Source organism: Centruroides sculpturatus, unplaced genomic scaffold (genome assembly GCF_000671375.1).
Source record: "Centruroides sculpturatus isolate CEXI.00-Female unplaced genomic scaffold, Cexi_2.0 scaffold1361, whole genome shotgun sequence".
Lineage (NCBI taxonomy): Eukaryota > Metazoa > Arthropoda > Arachnida > Scorpiones > Buthidae > Centruroides > Centruroides sculpturatus.
In genome coordinates this window covers 77,460-91,429 of record NW_019385676.1, presented here as the reverse complement: position 1 = coordinate 91,429, position 13,970 = coordinate 77,460, and the positions used below count along the sequence as shown (strand labels likewise).

General features: G+C 32.6%; 2 protein-coding genes and 1 long non-coding RNA gene across 3 annotated transcripts; 2 read left to right on the top strand and 1 right to left on the bottom strand.

The window, feature by feature from the left end:
• Positions 1–332: 332 nt before the first annotated feature.
• On the top strand, positions 333–2,456 carry LOC111641112 (uncharacterized protein F54H12.2-like). The gene has a single exon (XM_023387230.1). The coding sequence runs from the start codon at positions 363–365 to the stop codon at positions 1,665–1,667; it is 1,305 nt and encodes a 434-aa protein (XP_023242998.1). The 5' UTR covers positions 333–362; the 3' UTR covers positions 1,668–2,456.
• Positions 2,457–9,628: 7,172 nt separating this feature from the next.
• LOC111641118 lies at positions 9,629–11,176 on the top strand. The gene is made up of 2 exons (XM_023387238.1): positions 9,629–9,842; positions 9,931–11,176. The coding sequence occupies exons 1-2, from the start codon at positions 9,676–9,678 to the stop codon at positions 10,970–10,972; spliced, it is 1,209 nt and encodes a 402-aa protein (XP_023243006.1). The 5' UTR covers positions 9,629–9,675; the 3' UTR covers positions 10,973–11,176.
• Positions 11,177–12,291: 1,115 nt separating this feature from the next.
• Positions 12,292–13,751, bottom strand: LOC111641110. The gene is made up of 3 exons (XR_002759359.1): positions 13,622–13,751; positions 12,712–12,872; positions 12,292–12,633 (listed from the first exon to the last, which is right to left on the bottom strand). It is a non-coding gene; the product is annotated as an uncharacterized LOC111641110 (long non-coding RNA).
• Positions 13,752–13,970: the final 219 nt, after the last annotated feature.

The window sequence follows — 13,970 nt, the reverse complement described above, 5'->3', positions numbered from 1 at the left end:
TTGCACGACAATTTGGAAGAGGGACTTATTTTGCTGGACCGCAAATACAGAGAGGATACGGATTTTTTGGGGATTTATTTCGTAAATCTATTCCTATTCTTAGTAGAGTAGGAAAGTATCTAGGGGGTAAAGCTTTAAAATTTGCATCGAATGTCGGATCAGATGTAATTGGAGGGAAGTCGTTTAAAGAATCTACAAAAAATCGTTTTAAAGATGTACGATCTGAAATTAAGGAAGACGTGCTTAAAAAAGTGCAGACGGGATCGGGTATAAAAAGAAAACGACCGAAAAGATTAACTCAGTCAGAAAAGAAGAAGAAGAAGAAGCAAAAACTTAACGATATTTTTGGTAATTAAGAAACAATGAACGTCCATTCCTGCGGCTGTACCAAGTCCGAATTAGATTTGTTTAAGAATGTTGGAATACAGATGGCTATCGACAATACGTATGAAGTAATCGCTCATCCTGTGGCCGCAATTAACGATAGTAGATCACCTATAGAGTTTCTTATATCAGGATCGGGTGAGCATTATATGGATCTACATTCGATTTATCTATGTGTTCAGGCGAAAATCGTAAAGAAAGACGGATCAAACCTCGGCTTGGAAGAGAAAGTTACTCCTGTTAACTATTTTTTAAATAGTTTGTTTTCTCAATGTACTGTTTTTTTAAATGACAAACCTATAATTACGCAGGTTAATTACCCGTATCGCGCTATATTAGATGCCTTGCTATTTAATTCGAAAGAAGTGCAGGAAACTTTTTTAACGAGCGCGTTATTTTTTAAAGATACTGCTGGACAAATGGATTCGATAAATCCGTTAGATGAAAATAATACAAACTACGGATTAGTTAAAAGATTTAACATCAGCAAAGGAAGTAGAATAATAGATTTAATGGGACGTCTTCATATCGATTTAGCGAACCAGCCTAAGCTTCTAACGAACAATGTAGACCTAAGAATTAAATTGGAAAGATCTAAAGAAAATTTTGCGCTAATGGCAGATAACGACAACTATAAAATTATTATTAAAAACGCATCGCTGAAAATTAATAAAGTAGACGTTAGTTCGTCAATACAGATAGGAATTGAAAAAGCATTACAAACCGCTCTAATTAAGTTACCATTCAGAAGGACAGATGTTAAAGTCTTTACGTTAACTAGCGGGATTCAGTCTACAAGTATATCAAACGTTGTTATCGGTCAACTACCTTATAGAATAACTCTCGGATTAGTTTCTAATTCTGCATTTAATGGAAATGTGAAGCGTAATCCTTTTAATTTTAAAAATTATGATTTAAATTATATATGTTTATCAAAAGACAATCAAATGATTCCTTCTAAACCCTATACTCCGGATTATACCAATAAAATTTATGCAAGAAATTTTATCTCGTTATTTGAAGATACCGGATGTATTCATCATCATAAATCTATAAATATATCGTACGACGAGTACCGAGACGGTTATACTTTATATTGTTTTGATCTTACCCCTGATAAATCAGGCTCCGAGAATCACGTTAGTGTTAACGAGCTGGGAAACATTTCTGTGGAATTAAAGTTTTCGAAGGCGATACCGGAAACCATAAACGTTATTTGTTTGCTAGAATATAATAATACCTTAGAAATCGATCATTCACGAACTGTATTCGTCGATTATTAATGAATACCGTTACGTTGTGGAGATTAGCAGCGAGCGATCCGAAAATAAAAAGAAATTTTGGAGGTGTTTTTGCATCTGACAATCTACCGTTTCGAGTTGGTAATAAACAATCTTTTATAATTAATTTAGATGAAAAAAATAAGCCCGGAAGTCATTGGGTATCGGTATTTTTTACGAAAGATAAAAATTCTTGCATTTATTACGATAGTTATGGATTAAAACCGAGGAAAGCGAGTATCATCAGATTTATAAAACGAAATTCAAAAAAATATTGTTGGAATAATATTATTCATCAAAGTTTGTTTTCCTTAAACTGTGGTTATTTCTGCTTATATTTTTTATATAAAATTAATAGAAATCTATGTTTATCAGAACTGCATGTAACAGATAAATTTTATAACGATGAATTTGTTAAAAATTTTGTTAAAAATAATTTTCATTTATCAAAACCGATTGTAATAACCAATAACCAGTGTTGTAATTCAATAAAATAAAATCTATTTAAAATATGAAAATTGTGTTTTTTATTCACAAAACTTACTATTCATTTTTCTGCTATCCGAACCTCTGGCAGTATTTATACTGATACAGGATTTTCCTTAATAAACAAGTTATGCATTCACCCTGACCCACAAAAATAGGTAACCGGATTTTTCCAATTCGACTTGACAGGACATGTTACAGATTTCCCCCATTCGACTTGACAGGACATGTTACAGATTTTCCTATTCGACTTGACAGGACATGTTACGGGATTAGGTTAATCTATCATGTTTTTTTTTTTTTTTTTTTTTTTTTTTTTTAAAAAAAAAAACGACAATAATCATCTGATTTGGTGTGAATATCGAGGTGTTTTTTATATATGAGTTAGGGTTAGATATAATACTGATTATATCCAACAGAATTATGTACTTTTTCAATACTTAAAATATAAAGAAGTTTTATTTAATACATACCTGTTTTCAAGGAAGAATTCTTATCCTCAGATGTAATGGTAACAGAGAGCAACATAAGTTTTTTATTATCTAGAGATTATATACGTTTTAAGTTTTAAAAAAACGATTTGTTCTTAAAGAAAAATATGATTTTTGGTTTTAGTGATTGATATCGGCAAGTGAATTATGGTAAATATTTTTACTGATCTCTGATTTACTGATTTACTGATTTTTACTGATTGATGAAGTGGAACACTCTTGATTTGTTTAGTATAAAATCAAGCAACTGCGACCGCAACTTTCGAAAATTAAAGGTAAAATAATAAATGAATATTTAATATTTATCGAAAATATACCCGAAAAGTAAATCTATAATTGTTTTGAATAAAAAGATTAAAATAAGACTCTTGTTTGAAATATTTACACAGAAAAAAACGTTAAATTTATTTCTGTAACATAATTATTCGGAATGACAATAAACCAAATTAATTTATTTTAAACTAGCAGATAAGCTTGGCATTGCTCGGGAAAAGGAACGATAGCGAAGATTAACATTAAAATTACATTATAGCCAATTTTACCCGTTTTCACAGAATGAAAAAATTAGGTCTCTATCTTTCCAGACTAATTAGTGAATTTTTAAATGGGTCTAAAAACATGTTCGATATCTAACAAAAACGCAAAAAACCGCATTTGTTCCTGTAAATCTTGCACGACGCTTTCTGTTAACACTTCTATTGTTACTTAACACTTCCATTGTTGAAGCCTTAATCCTGTCTCTCCCCCGCAGGAAGATTTTCGAAAAATCCCTTATTAGTGTGCGTTCTCGTGATGTAACTGTGTACCAAATTTCAACTTTAAACTTTTAAACGTTTGGGCTCTGCGCTTATTATTATTATTATTATTATTATCATCCCGTCTCGATTATATATATAGTCAGTATAACGTGATATAGAGTTTTCTTATTTTATCAAACAGAATATTTTAGGCAAATGCTTATTTTTCCTGTTAGCATATATATAGGTAAGATTTTGTATTAAGACTTTTTATGAATACTTAGACCGAAATAATGGTATTTTATAATGCCTATTTTGACGTTACTGCCTATTTTTGCCTAAAACAGATGTTTAGTCTGTTTTCATATTTTTAAAAAGTTTTTATTAATTTTTCGTTTCGTTTTTGCAAAGGTTTATTTTAATTCTTAAATTATTAATTATCATACTGTACTGCTTACATTCCAAGAAGATTACATTCTTATAAATTCTCCCTCCATCATACCCTCTGACAACAGCAATTAACCGCACCTCGTCTTTTGTCACCAAGTTATAAAATCCCAACTTCTGCCAGAATAATAGTCTGACAGTCTACTGCAGATCAGTTTTATTTTTGTGTTTGAAGTATTCACTCGTGGATGAAATTTTAGCGAAAATGCCGAAAGTTAAAACATCTAAAGCCTCATTAATTCGACAAGAGCTTCAAGAATTTCCCATTACGCGTCGGATGGCAAGATTAATTAATGTGTGCCAAGTCTGTCAGTAAAAATTATTTTCATAAATTAATATATTACTGCGAATTACATATTGTATATACTGTATAATGTTAATATATATAAAATATAAAGTAGTTTAAGAGTAATCAATAACAACAAATAGTAAAATTTAATGTTTTTTGTAAGTGGCTAGTAAAAGAAATACCACCTCAAGGTGCTTTGAACAAAGTGTTCTGCATAAAACAAACGTTGAAGGAAAATATAAAATGAAACAGATACTCTTGACGCAGACTTCAGCGACTTCATCAAAGAAATATAAGTTTAGTGCTGATTTGTATCGAGCTATTACAGCAGCAAATATTCCATTTAAAACTTTAGAGAATACTCATTTCAGAAATTTCTTGGGAAAGTACTGCCATCAGAAAATCTTTTCAAAGTAAACACTTCGAAAGAATTATGAGCAACCTACGTACGAAGACGCGATTTCCACGATACGACACTATCTTAAGGACTGTTACTTGTGGTTCTCTGTTAAGAAACAACGGAGAGTCTTGGACGGTACGTAGCCAACATGATTGTTGGAAACCTTGATCCTCATAGACAATCCAGAGCTCACCTGATGTACACCAAACAGTTGACTAGAACTAACCACGAAACAGTGGCTCATTTTATGAACAATGGACTAAAGATCTGATGAAGACAAACTTCTTGTAGCCGTAACAGATGCTGTTTCATATATGGCTCCTGCCATTAAAACATTTATACATCGATTCTCATTTTACATTCATTGCAGATACTATTATTGCTCTTGAAAGTAGTGGGAAACCTATATATGAACTAATTGATCTAAACAGAGTAAAACAGAAATTTCATGATGCACTAGGCACTGTTGCAGAAGAAGCTAAGAAAAAGTTGAATGCAGTGCTTGCAATGAATACTGGATTAAAGTGCTTGTTTGTCGCGGCTGATATTTTAGTTGGAAAAAGAGCATAACTGAAAGTGAATTCCTAGTTCATCTTCTTCTTATGTTGAAATGCTGTCCGTTAACTCCGGTAGATGTGAAACGCTCTTTTTCTGCATATAAATTAATTCTCCGTGACATACATTGCAACTTTTCTATTGAAAATTTGGAAAAAGTGCTTGTACTAAAAAACGGAGATAAAATTATGGAAAACAGAGTGAATAAGAAATGTAAAGACAATTGTGTTTGCATTCTTATGAATATGTGCATTTCTATTTGGAATACATATCTTAAACCATTGCTTTGTCGACGTTTTGAATTCTTATACAGTCGACTCCCCTATAATGTGTGTTCCTATAACAGAAATTCCTATAATGTAGCGAAAAAATTGTAGCAGTATTCGTATAAAGTGACCCGTAAAACGTCGTCCTTGACTCCGACGCTACAGAGAGTTTAGGCTAGTAAGTTCAGTTTATTATCGTCTGTACAGTATGTAAATTAGGTACAGTAAGCCTAATAACAGTACAGTAATTTTATACATTTCTTGTAAAAGAAACATTTCTTATTCAACGGCCATAAAAATTATTTCTATTAATGATGTCTCCAAAGGTCAAGTTATTTTTCTGCGAAGAATTCGTTATCAGAAATCGCGGCCGCCGTTTCGTGCGCTGTTCCGCGACGAAAACAAGCTTGAGCTACGGCGTAGTCGAAAATTGTAGGATTACTTACACACTCGGTAAGTAATCCTACAATTTTTTGTTTATAGCATAGTTTATACAGATTATTCCCAAAAAATTATACGTGTTTTGGAAATGTTGAGTAAAATTACTCTAGAATCGGTTAATTTTATAGAAGAAAACCTTTCAAATAGCCTTAGTCCGTAAACTCTACACGTGTAGGGCTGCGATTGGCTCATGTATTTAATGATTCCTACAACGTAAAATTCGAATAACGTGAAACGTATCTAAGCGTTATAGGGGGGTCTACTGTATATCCATTAAAATGTAATTATAAGCTCGTTAGATATTATTACTTGATTAGTGAGTCGTTCGTTAGCCATCGTAAAGCGAGTGTACCTTTTAATTTTGAAAATATATTTTTAACTTTCCATCTGTTCTGGCAGATGGCTGGATGTCCAGCAGATAAGGGGCAGCAGACTGTCCTCGGGTCTGGGGCAGCGGCGTCTGCAGACTGTACAAAAGGAGGCCCAAGCTATAAAAAAAAGGCATCTTACATTATACAAGGAGCATCAAACTCTATGATTGAAAGTCGTTCCCATATCAGCTTTCCGGTAAGGTGACTAACTCGGCCACAAAAGAAGGGAATGGAATTTTGGTTACATACGACGAAGTTGCATGGGTAAATAGTAGTGTTGCAACGAATAGTATATTCGGCCTCAGGCCGAATACCGAATATTCTGCCAGGAGCGTGGCCGAATAGCCGAATATTCGGCCAAACTATTCGGCTTGATTAACGCACGTACCAAAATTGGTGCACTCATTGCATTATGGCAAGGATCCTGCTCTCTATTGGCTTGCTGTCACTACGCTTCGCCAATCGCGTTAATTCTTGACAGTTGTAGCGGACAAACAAGAGCGTCATGGCAGCATGTGATAAATGATGATATCAAATGTGGATAACAATGAAATGACCTAAACGTGTAAATAACGGAAAAAGAACAGAGAAGGACCGCGAAAAGAAAATGTGAAAATAAACATGAAATTGAGTTGATAACATAATCGAACAAGTCGAAGCAGCTTATTGGCACGAAATTCGCGGCCGTCAATGCCAAACAATTGTTGTCATATACTTCGGAAAGCTAAATGCTTGTAATGAAAGTCACTTAGCTTGCATGGGCGAAAGCCTGGGACCGTTCGGGCTACCAAGCTGTCTCGAATCTGTGAAATCATAACTGTGACATATACCGACGTCCTATCTGTCTCTTTTCTCTGTTATCACCATGCTATGAGTCACGTAATTATAAAATGGAAAAACTACGACGGAAAAGTGACGAATCGAAAGTATCTTTATGATGTATGCATAGGCATACGTGGACTAGAGAGATAGAAAAAAGATAAAGGAAAAAGCAAAGACGAGCGCTTATAAAGGATAGGCAGGGTCAGACCCTCAGATGTGCGAGGATTCTCCAACGATAGGCATGTACGATAGGCTGATCTTCGTAATTATAAATTGTGAATACATGTGACTAACATTACAGTAGAGCATCGATTATCCGACTCAATTGGGGACTCAGGTTGGTCGGATAACTGAAAAAATCGGATAACCGAAAATAATGAAAAAAATACATTAGTATAGTATATTAGGATATCCCATGTAATTAACATATCGCTATTAATTAACCAACTTCACGTTGAATTTTCATCGATGTTTAGCCTAAAAATTTTTTAAAAATAATAATCGTCGCTATTGTATCGTTAAAAATTATTTTTAAATTATTTTATTGCTCACGAAACAAACAACCATTCATAATTAGAAAATTAAGTCTCGTTTAAATACTGGCCTCCCTTCAATGGTCGAGCCGCGTTGCCAGCTAAAACACGCAAAAATTTAACAAAAATAATATTAAAGTATCCAAGACATAGCAAAATATTGTAGCGCCACATCACTAGCGGACATTTGAANCAATGGTCGAGCCGCGTTGCCAGCTAAAACACGCAAAAATTTAACAAAAATAATATTAAAGTATCCAAGACATAGCAAAATATTGTAGCGCCACATCACTAGCGGACATTTGAAATTTGCCGACTAGAACGGTCGGTTAACCGATCTGACGGTTAATCCAGGGTCGGATAATCGATGCTCTACTGTATTTTTTTTATTTTGTGCATGTTACAAGTTATAAATAAATATAAACAAACAACAGTAACCCGATAAAATTAAATCTAAATACCAAAATCATTAATTTACTGTGTTTTTGTTATTTATTACTCCTGTTTTTAAGTATTCGGTATTCGGCCGAATAGTGATTAAATATTCGGTATTCGGCCGAATAGTGATTAAATATTCGGTATTCGGCCGAATAGTGAAAAATAGGCCGAATAGGCCGAATACCGAATAGTAACCGAATATTCGTTACATCACTAGTAAATAGACAAATATGGTTTATTAGTTTCTGTTATATTTGCAGATTAGGCTAAAAGTCACGAATTTCTTGTCGTTTGGGGTCCTGTTGAAAATTAAAAAAAGATCAACCCGACACGTGCCTCAAATGCCCTAATGTACGGGCGCCCGTGTCTAAGAGGTCTGAATTCGAATGCTGTTCGGTGTAAAATCCCAATAATAATTCGGGGAGAACCGTCTACAAAATGGGCTTTCTAACAGAAAAAATCTTAATGCCTACAGGGAAAATGCTTAAAAATAAACTATCCTGGCAATGTTGCAAAAATTTCAGAACAATAAACGGGTTTGAAATGTATTTTCTAAATTAAATTTCAATAAGTAATTTTCAAGATTAACATTTCTTAACGAAATTTTTTGTATTCTTTTTACGTTTTTGGTTTATAACGTTTCAAAACGTGGAGATTTTCAAATCACATGAAGGTCAAATTTGACACGATTCCAATACTTTTTTATTATGTAGTACACATCACAGCCAAGAAAACTGAGAAAACAAGGAAAGTCTTCTCGATCGACTTTACGATCGTAAGCAATTTACAATTTCTGAGAGTAACTTTATTAACATTCAGGACTTACCCTCAACTTCATTCACACTTCGCTCAGCATCCACGTTAACATCTGGAAGTAAGCGAGGGTTTATAATGTGTCACTGTAAAAGATACTGTATTGATAAAAATGCAAATGTCGCTCAAAGAACATAAAATGCAACTCGAAATGTCATGGTAATAGTTCATGTATGAATAAATAAGTCTGAAACATTCTCAATTCTCATATAAAACGCTGATTTATTAATAAAAGATCCTGACAAAGTAATTATTTTTAATAAATTAGTTGTTAGAAATCTTGACATCTCGAGCACTGCAACAGATTTTCATGAATAATAAATGCTGTTAAAAAGTTACATTTTTGTACGCCGTAAATAATTTTCGTACTTGCTTAAATAAGAGGATAAAAGATAAATAAATCATAACGAAAAAGAAATTTGTAATTTCTTATTATCACTTCATTATTAGTTCATATCCAGAACTTGCGGTGGCTTTTAAACGTAATAAATTTGTTCACAGTGGTTTTTAACTTTAGAAGTTGCTTTTTATGTCATCGTGTACAGTACATCAAGCACCTACTTTAGCACAAATGTGTATTTTTCTCCATACATTTTATTTCTTGTAGTGGTCAAATAACGTGAAAGCCAGAACACGAATATTGTGTGCTGCCAATGATATAAACAGAGACAACGCGTTATGGTCGTTTTTTTCGCTCAATAAGCTTTTCGTTCTTTGAGCCTAATATATATATACATTTAAGTAACAACAGTTTCGAAAATATATGTAATATAAATATAAATAATTTTACAGTTACACGAAAGTATAACGCTAACAATGCGTACAACGTCACGACTAAACAATACTCTGCATTTAATAATTTGTAGATTTTATTATTTCTTGTCTAATTATTACAGTATAAATTAATTGTCTCGTTCAAGCAATGGAATCAGTTAATATACAATGTCTTAATGGCCAAATCGATCTTAATTTGCTCGATTTTCATAAATTCAGTCGTCTGTTCAGAGAATTCATAAATTCTTATCCTCAAACAGTATCTTTCAAAGTCTTCTTTCCTTATTCCACCGAATTCATGCAACGAGTTATTCAGTAAGTTTGTCTGAAAGTGATTTATTTCTAAGCTTTCCATTACTAAAATATAATAATTTCGGAATGTTTTACTGATATTCAATTATAGGTTTAAGAAATCAAAACATACTTACATAAGAACAATCCAAGAAGCAATGGATCTGTATCGATTTGGAAAACATTATGGAGCCGTTGACATCGTATCTATTTGCCATACAAATATTTTGTCAAACATCAACTTTATTAACATTTTTGTTATTTACGAATTCGCCTGGAAAATGAATGACTTCAACATAATGTACGAGTGTTGGAAATGGTTCGACCATAAAGGAAGTCAAATATTTGGAAGAAACGAGTATTTACAATGCAGCGAAATCACAATAAACACTCTTCTCTCTCGTCCGATATACGACAAGTTAAACGAATCCATTTTGTTCCACATCGTGTGCATCTGGGCTAACAACAAAGTTACTCCACAGGTCAATTTAAGAACAGTTATCGAACCATTCTTATCTAAAATTCGATTCCTTTCCATGGGGAAAGAATGTTTTGAACGTAACATTTTCAACGCTGCAAAGGGAAAAGTCTTAACCGACGAAGAAATCGAAGCAATCAGAAATTATTACTCGAGTGAATTCAAAGACAAAACTAAAATTCCAGCCACCCTCTGCACAGAGGAATACCAGAGAGATTATCGCTTCTATTACACTTTGTTTCATTATAACCATCGAGTTCAAAGAAGATTTAGCGAATATCTTGAAGTCAGTGCTCGAATGAAGTTTAATTGCGAGATTTCTGTAAAGGAAAACTGTTTTATTTACAGAATTCGTCTTCCCGTAATTCACTCCAAAAAAAAATGTATAAAGACCTACGTAGACGTAAAGGTTGTCGGCGGTAACAGGGAATTTAAGAAGTATGTGGAATGCGACAGAGAAGGACAAGGGGTGTTGAATTCTGTAATATTCCTAAGAAAAAATTCGGTGAGTCGACTCAACGCCAAGATAGACCGCAAAGACTTAATTCCAGAAAACCAGTTACGAATTAAACCCGATAATTATTATTTCCTCCAAGAACATAAAAGTCCAACTGCTAAAGAAGAAGACGACGAAGAAAGTCTTAGTTTTCATTTCGAAGTCGATCTCTATTTTTAGAAGGCACAAAAATAATTTAAAATGATTTCAGCAAGAATAATTTCAATCGTTTAATTAACTAAGCTTTTAATTGAATTGATTTACTACTTTCGGAATTTCGCCTTATATTTAAGATAAAATATTGATTTATATCAAGTTTTTCTATTTGTTTCACTGGAATTAAATTTCCGATTACAAAATTTTAAAATGAAAAATAAACATAGATTCTACAACACAAACATAAAGAAAAATGTACTAGTAAATAGCATCAAAATTCTAAATAAATATTATATTATTACATTATTTGCCTGTCATCTTCCGGACTTTGCATCATTAATAAATTATCAAAACACGATTGAAATACATAAGTCGTATTTCGTATGTATTACTCGTACATAATATACTCATATGTATTATTTCACAGTGACAATATAACGTTCTTAAGACCTTAACGACTTTTATCGGTCGAGCGTAAGATTAATGAGGAGTTTTTCGTCACCCGAGTCCTGCCAGTCATCTAATCCTGGGCATTGTGAATGAAACTTATGCCTAGTCAAATACAATACAGAACAATTCGTTTCGGATAAAATTCGCTCTATTTGAAAACTCAATTTGTTGTGTGTTTAAATAGTCTTTCACGTTACAGTAGCATGTTTTCAGTATTTAGGCTGCATTTTAAATAGATTGTAGACCTATAAGTTCCCACTTCCTGTCTGTCCTTCTTTAATCTCGAGAACAAAATAAAATAGATGAAAGACCAAACAAGACATGGAAAGAGTAACCTATATAGTTAATTGAAAGAAGTTAAATGATCGGCATGATTGTGTTGTCGTCTGAAACAGTATGATATATAGGGGCAAGACTCATTAATTTCAGGCAGAAAGCAAATAATTAATATTACGATTAAAAATTGCATTTCGGTTTTTACGACGAAACAATAAATAATTTAATAAAATAAAAATTTCAATACAAATACTAGTTGTATCTTGCTTGCTTGCCATGTTAAATCACCTGGAACAACCCGTTGTTCCAGGTGATACAACAAGATACAACTAGTATTTGTATTGAAATTTTTATTTTATTAAATTGTAATTTCTGCCAGCCCTTTTTTACAAAAAAATAAATAATTTCTCATTTTTCTTCATTTTTGACGTGTTTGGTTAAACAAGAAGTAAAACATAACATTAAATTTTTCCTTTAAATGGTTTTTATAAGTATAAAATAAAATTTAATTTAAAAATTAGATTTCTATTTTATTCAATTTTGATATAACAGCAACATGTAAATAAACAAATAATTTATCTGCAATCAAAATTTACAGAGAATAAAGAATTGATCATTGAGTTTTATGTATTTTCTGAATGATAATGTCATTCATTAATAATAATCTTTTTACTTTACCCAATTAAAAGATGTATAAATACGAAGATTAAAACATTTCAAATTAATTTTCCGAATACCCCAATACGTCGATTAATGAATCTTGTGTGTGATCCCGGGGACAATATTTTAACAAAGATGTGTCGTCCGACTCTATTTCGTAATCTTCTCCTTTCAAATATTCCACCACGTACGAATCCGCAAACCGTAAGATAGAGGAAAGGAAAATACTTTCGACGAACAGCAAACAGCAGTTGAAATGTCTGCTCAGATTCCTTTGCTCCACGTTGAATATCTTTCTTCTAAAATATGAAATAAATATTTTATAAAGTTAATTAAATTACATATATACTTGAAATAAACAGATGAAATACTCTTACCTCAGCAATCTGATTAATTCCAAAATCCACGAATTTGTCGTAGCTACGATACTCAACACAAGTATTCTGTGTGTTTCGAGTATATCGAATGATTGCTGAACGTACTTTGTTATTAAAATCATTGAAATGACAAACAAGTTGACCTACGTGCTGAACATTATCTGGGGAGAAATACAGCAATCAGTTGCGTAATTTTCCGGCGAAAAGAAATAAAAATCCTCGATATACGCAAGACATACGATCTCCCGTCTATCTCTGTATCTTTTTGACCTTTAACCACTAAAATTTACAAGGATCGATCCACTATAGTGCAAACTTTCCAGCAAAATTTCAGAAATTTTCGACAATAGTTAAGCCTCTAAGAGGATGAATAAAATAGTACCCTCCCCACTCACTAACATCCTAGCATACGGAATCTTTCCAACCTATTATGAAGTTTTCGAGAAATAAGGTGATATCAGTACCTGTCATATGTAATTGCTTCCGAAACATTGTATCAAATATTAATATTGAATTCCAATGAGGGCTGTGGAGTCGGAGTAGGAGTCGGTAGATTTATACGCGACTCCACAGCCCTGATTCCAGTGGCTAACGTTTATATTTTCTTACAATTCGAAACCGTGTCTTTTATCTATATTCTTATTAATATTTTCATTTGGTCACTCTTTACTTACACGGACTGTCAGTGCTACACAGTGGGACTCACGTTCTAACCTAACCTATTCTAATAAATTACCAATATTGGTAATTTATTAGAACGTGGTTAGGTTAGGTTAGTATAGAACGTGGGTTCACTCTGTACGGCCATGACAGTCCACGTAAGTAGAGATTAACCTTTCATTTTTTAAGTTGCTGTATTTACGTAATTTCTAATAAAACGTTCATTTTATGTTGAGGACAGACAACTTACTTTGTCATTTAGAAAACTTTCGTTAAATAATTTAATAATCAACACAGTTATCAGTACAATGATAATGTCTTCCCTATATTGATACAATATTATTAAAATACAGTAAATGTAGAAAGGCGTAAAAGGAAAGTGGAATCTAACAATGCAAATAAATGCGAAACTCGCACATAAAAATATAAGTGATGAGACAAGAGATTATGCAAATTAATACTTATAAAATTTTGCAAATACCTTACCTTAGTTTCGCATTTTTTAAAAACATAAATGAAATAATAATCATCATTATTTTTGAGATGGAAAATGTCATTTACAGGTACTGTACAGCAATTTATAAATGCACAATACAAGC

What these genes read in the sequence shown, in the direction of transcription:
- LOC111641112 (XM_023387230.1), top strand. Translation starts at nt 363, where the DNA reads ATGAACGTCCATTCCTGCGGCTGTACCAAGTCCGAATTAGATTTGTTT.
- LOC111641118 (XM_023387238.1), top strand. Translation starts at nt 9,676, where the DNA reads ATGGAATCAGTTAATATACAATGTCTTAATGGCCAAATCGATCTTAAT. An exon ending in TTCATGCAACGAGTTATTCA is followed by an intron (nt 9,843 to 9,930) that starts GTAAGTTTGTCT and finishes ATTCAATTATAG; the next exon opens with GTTTAAGAAATCAAAACATA.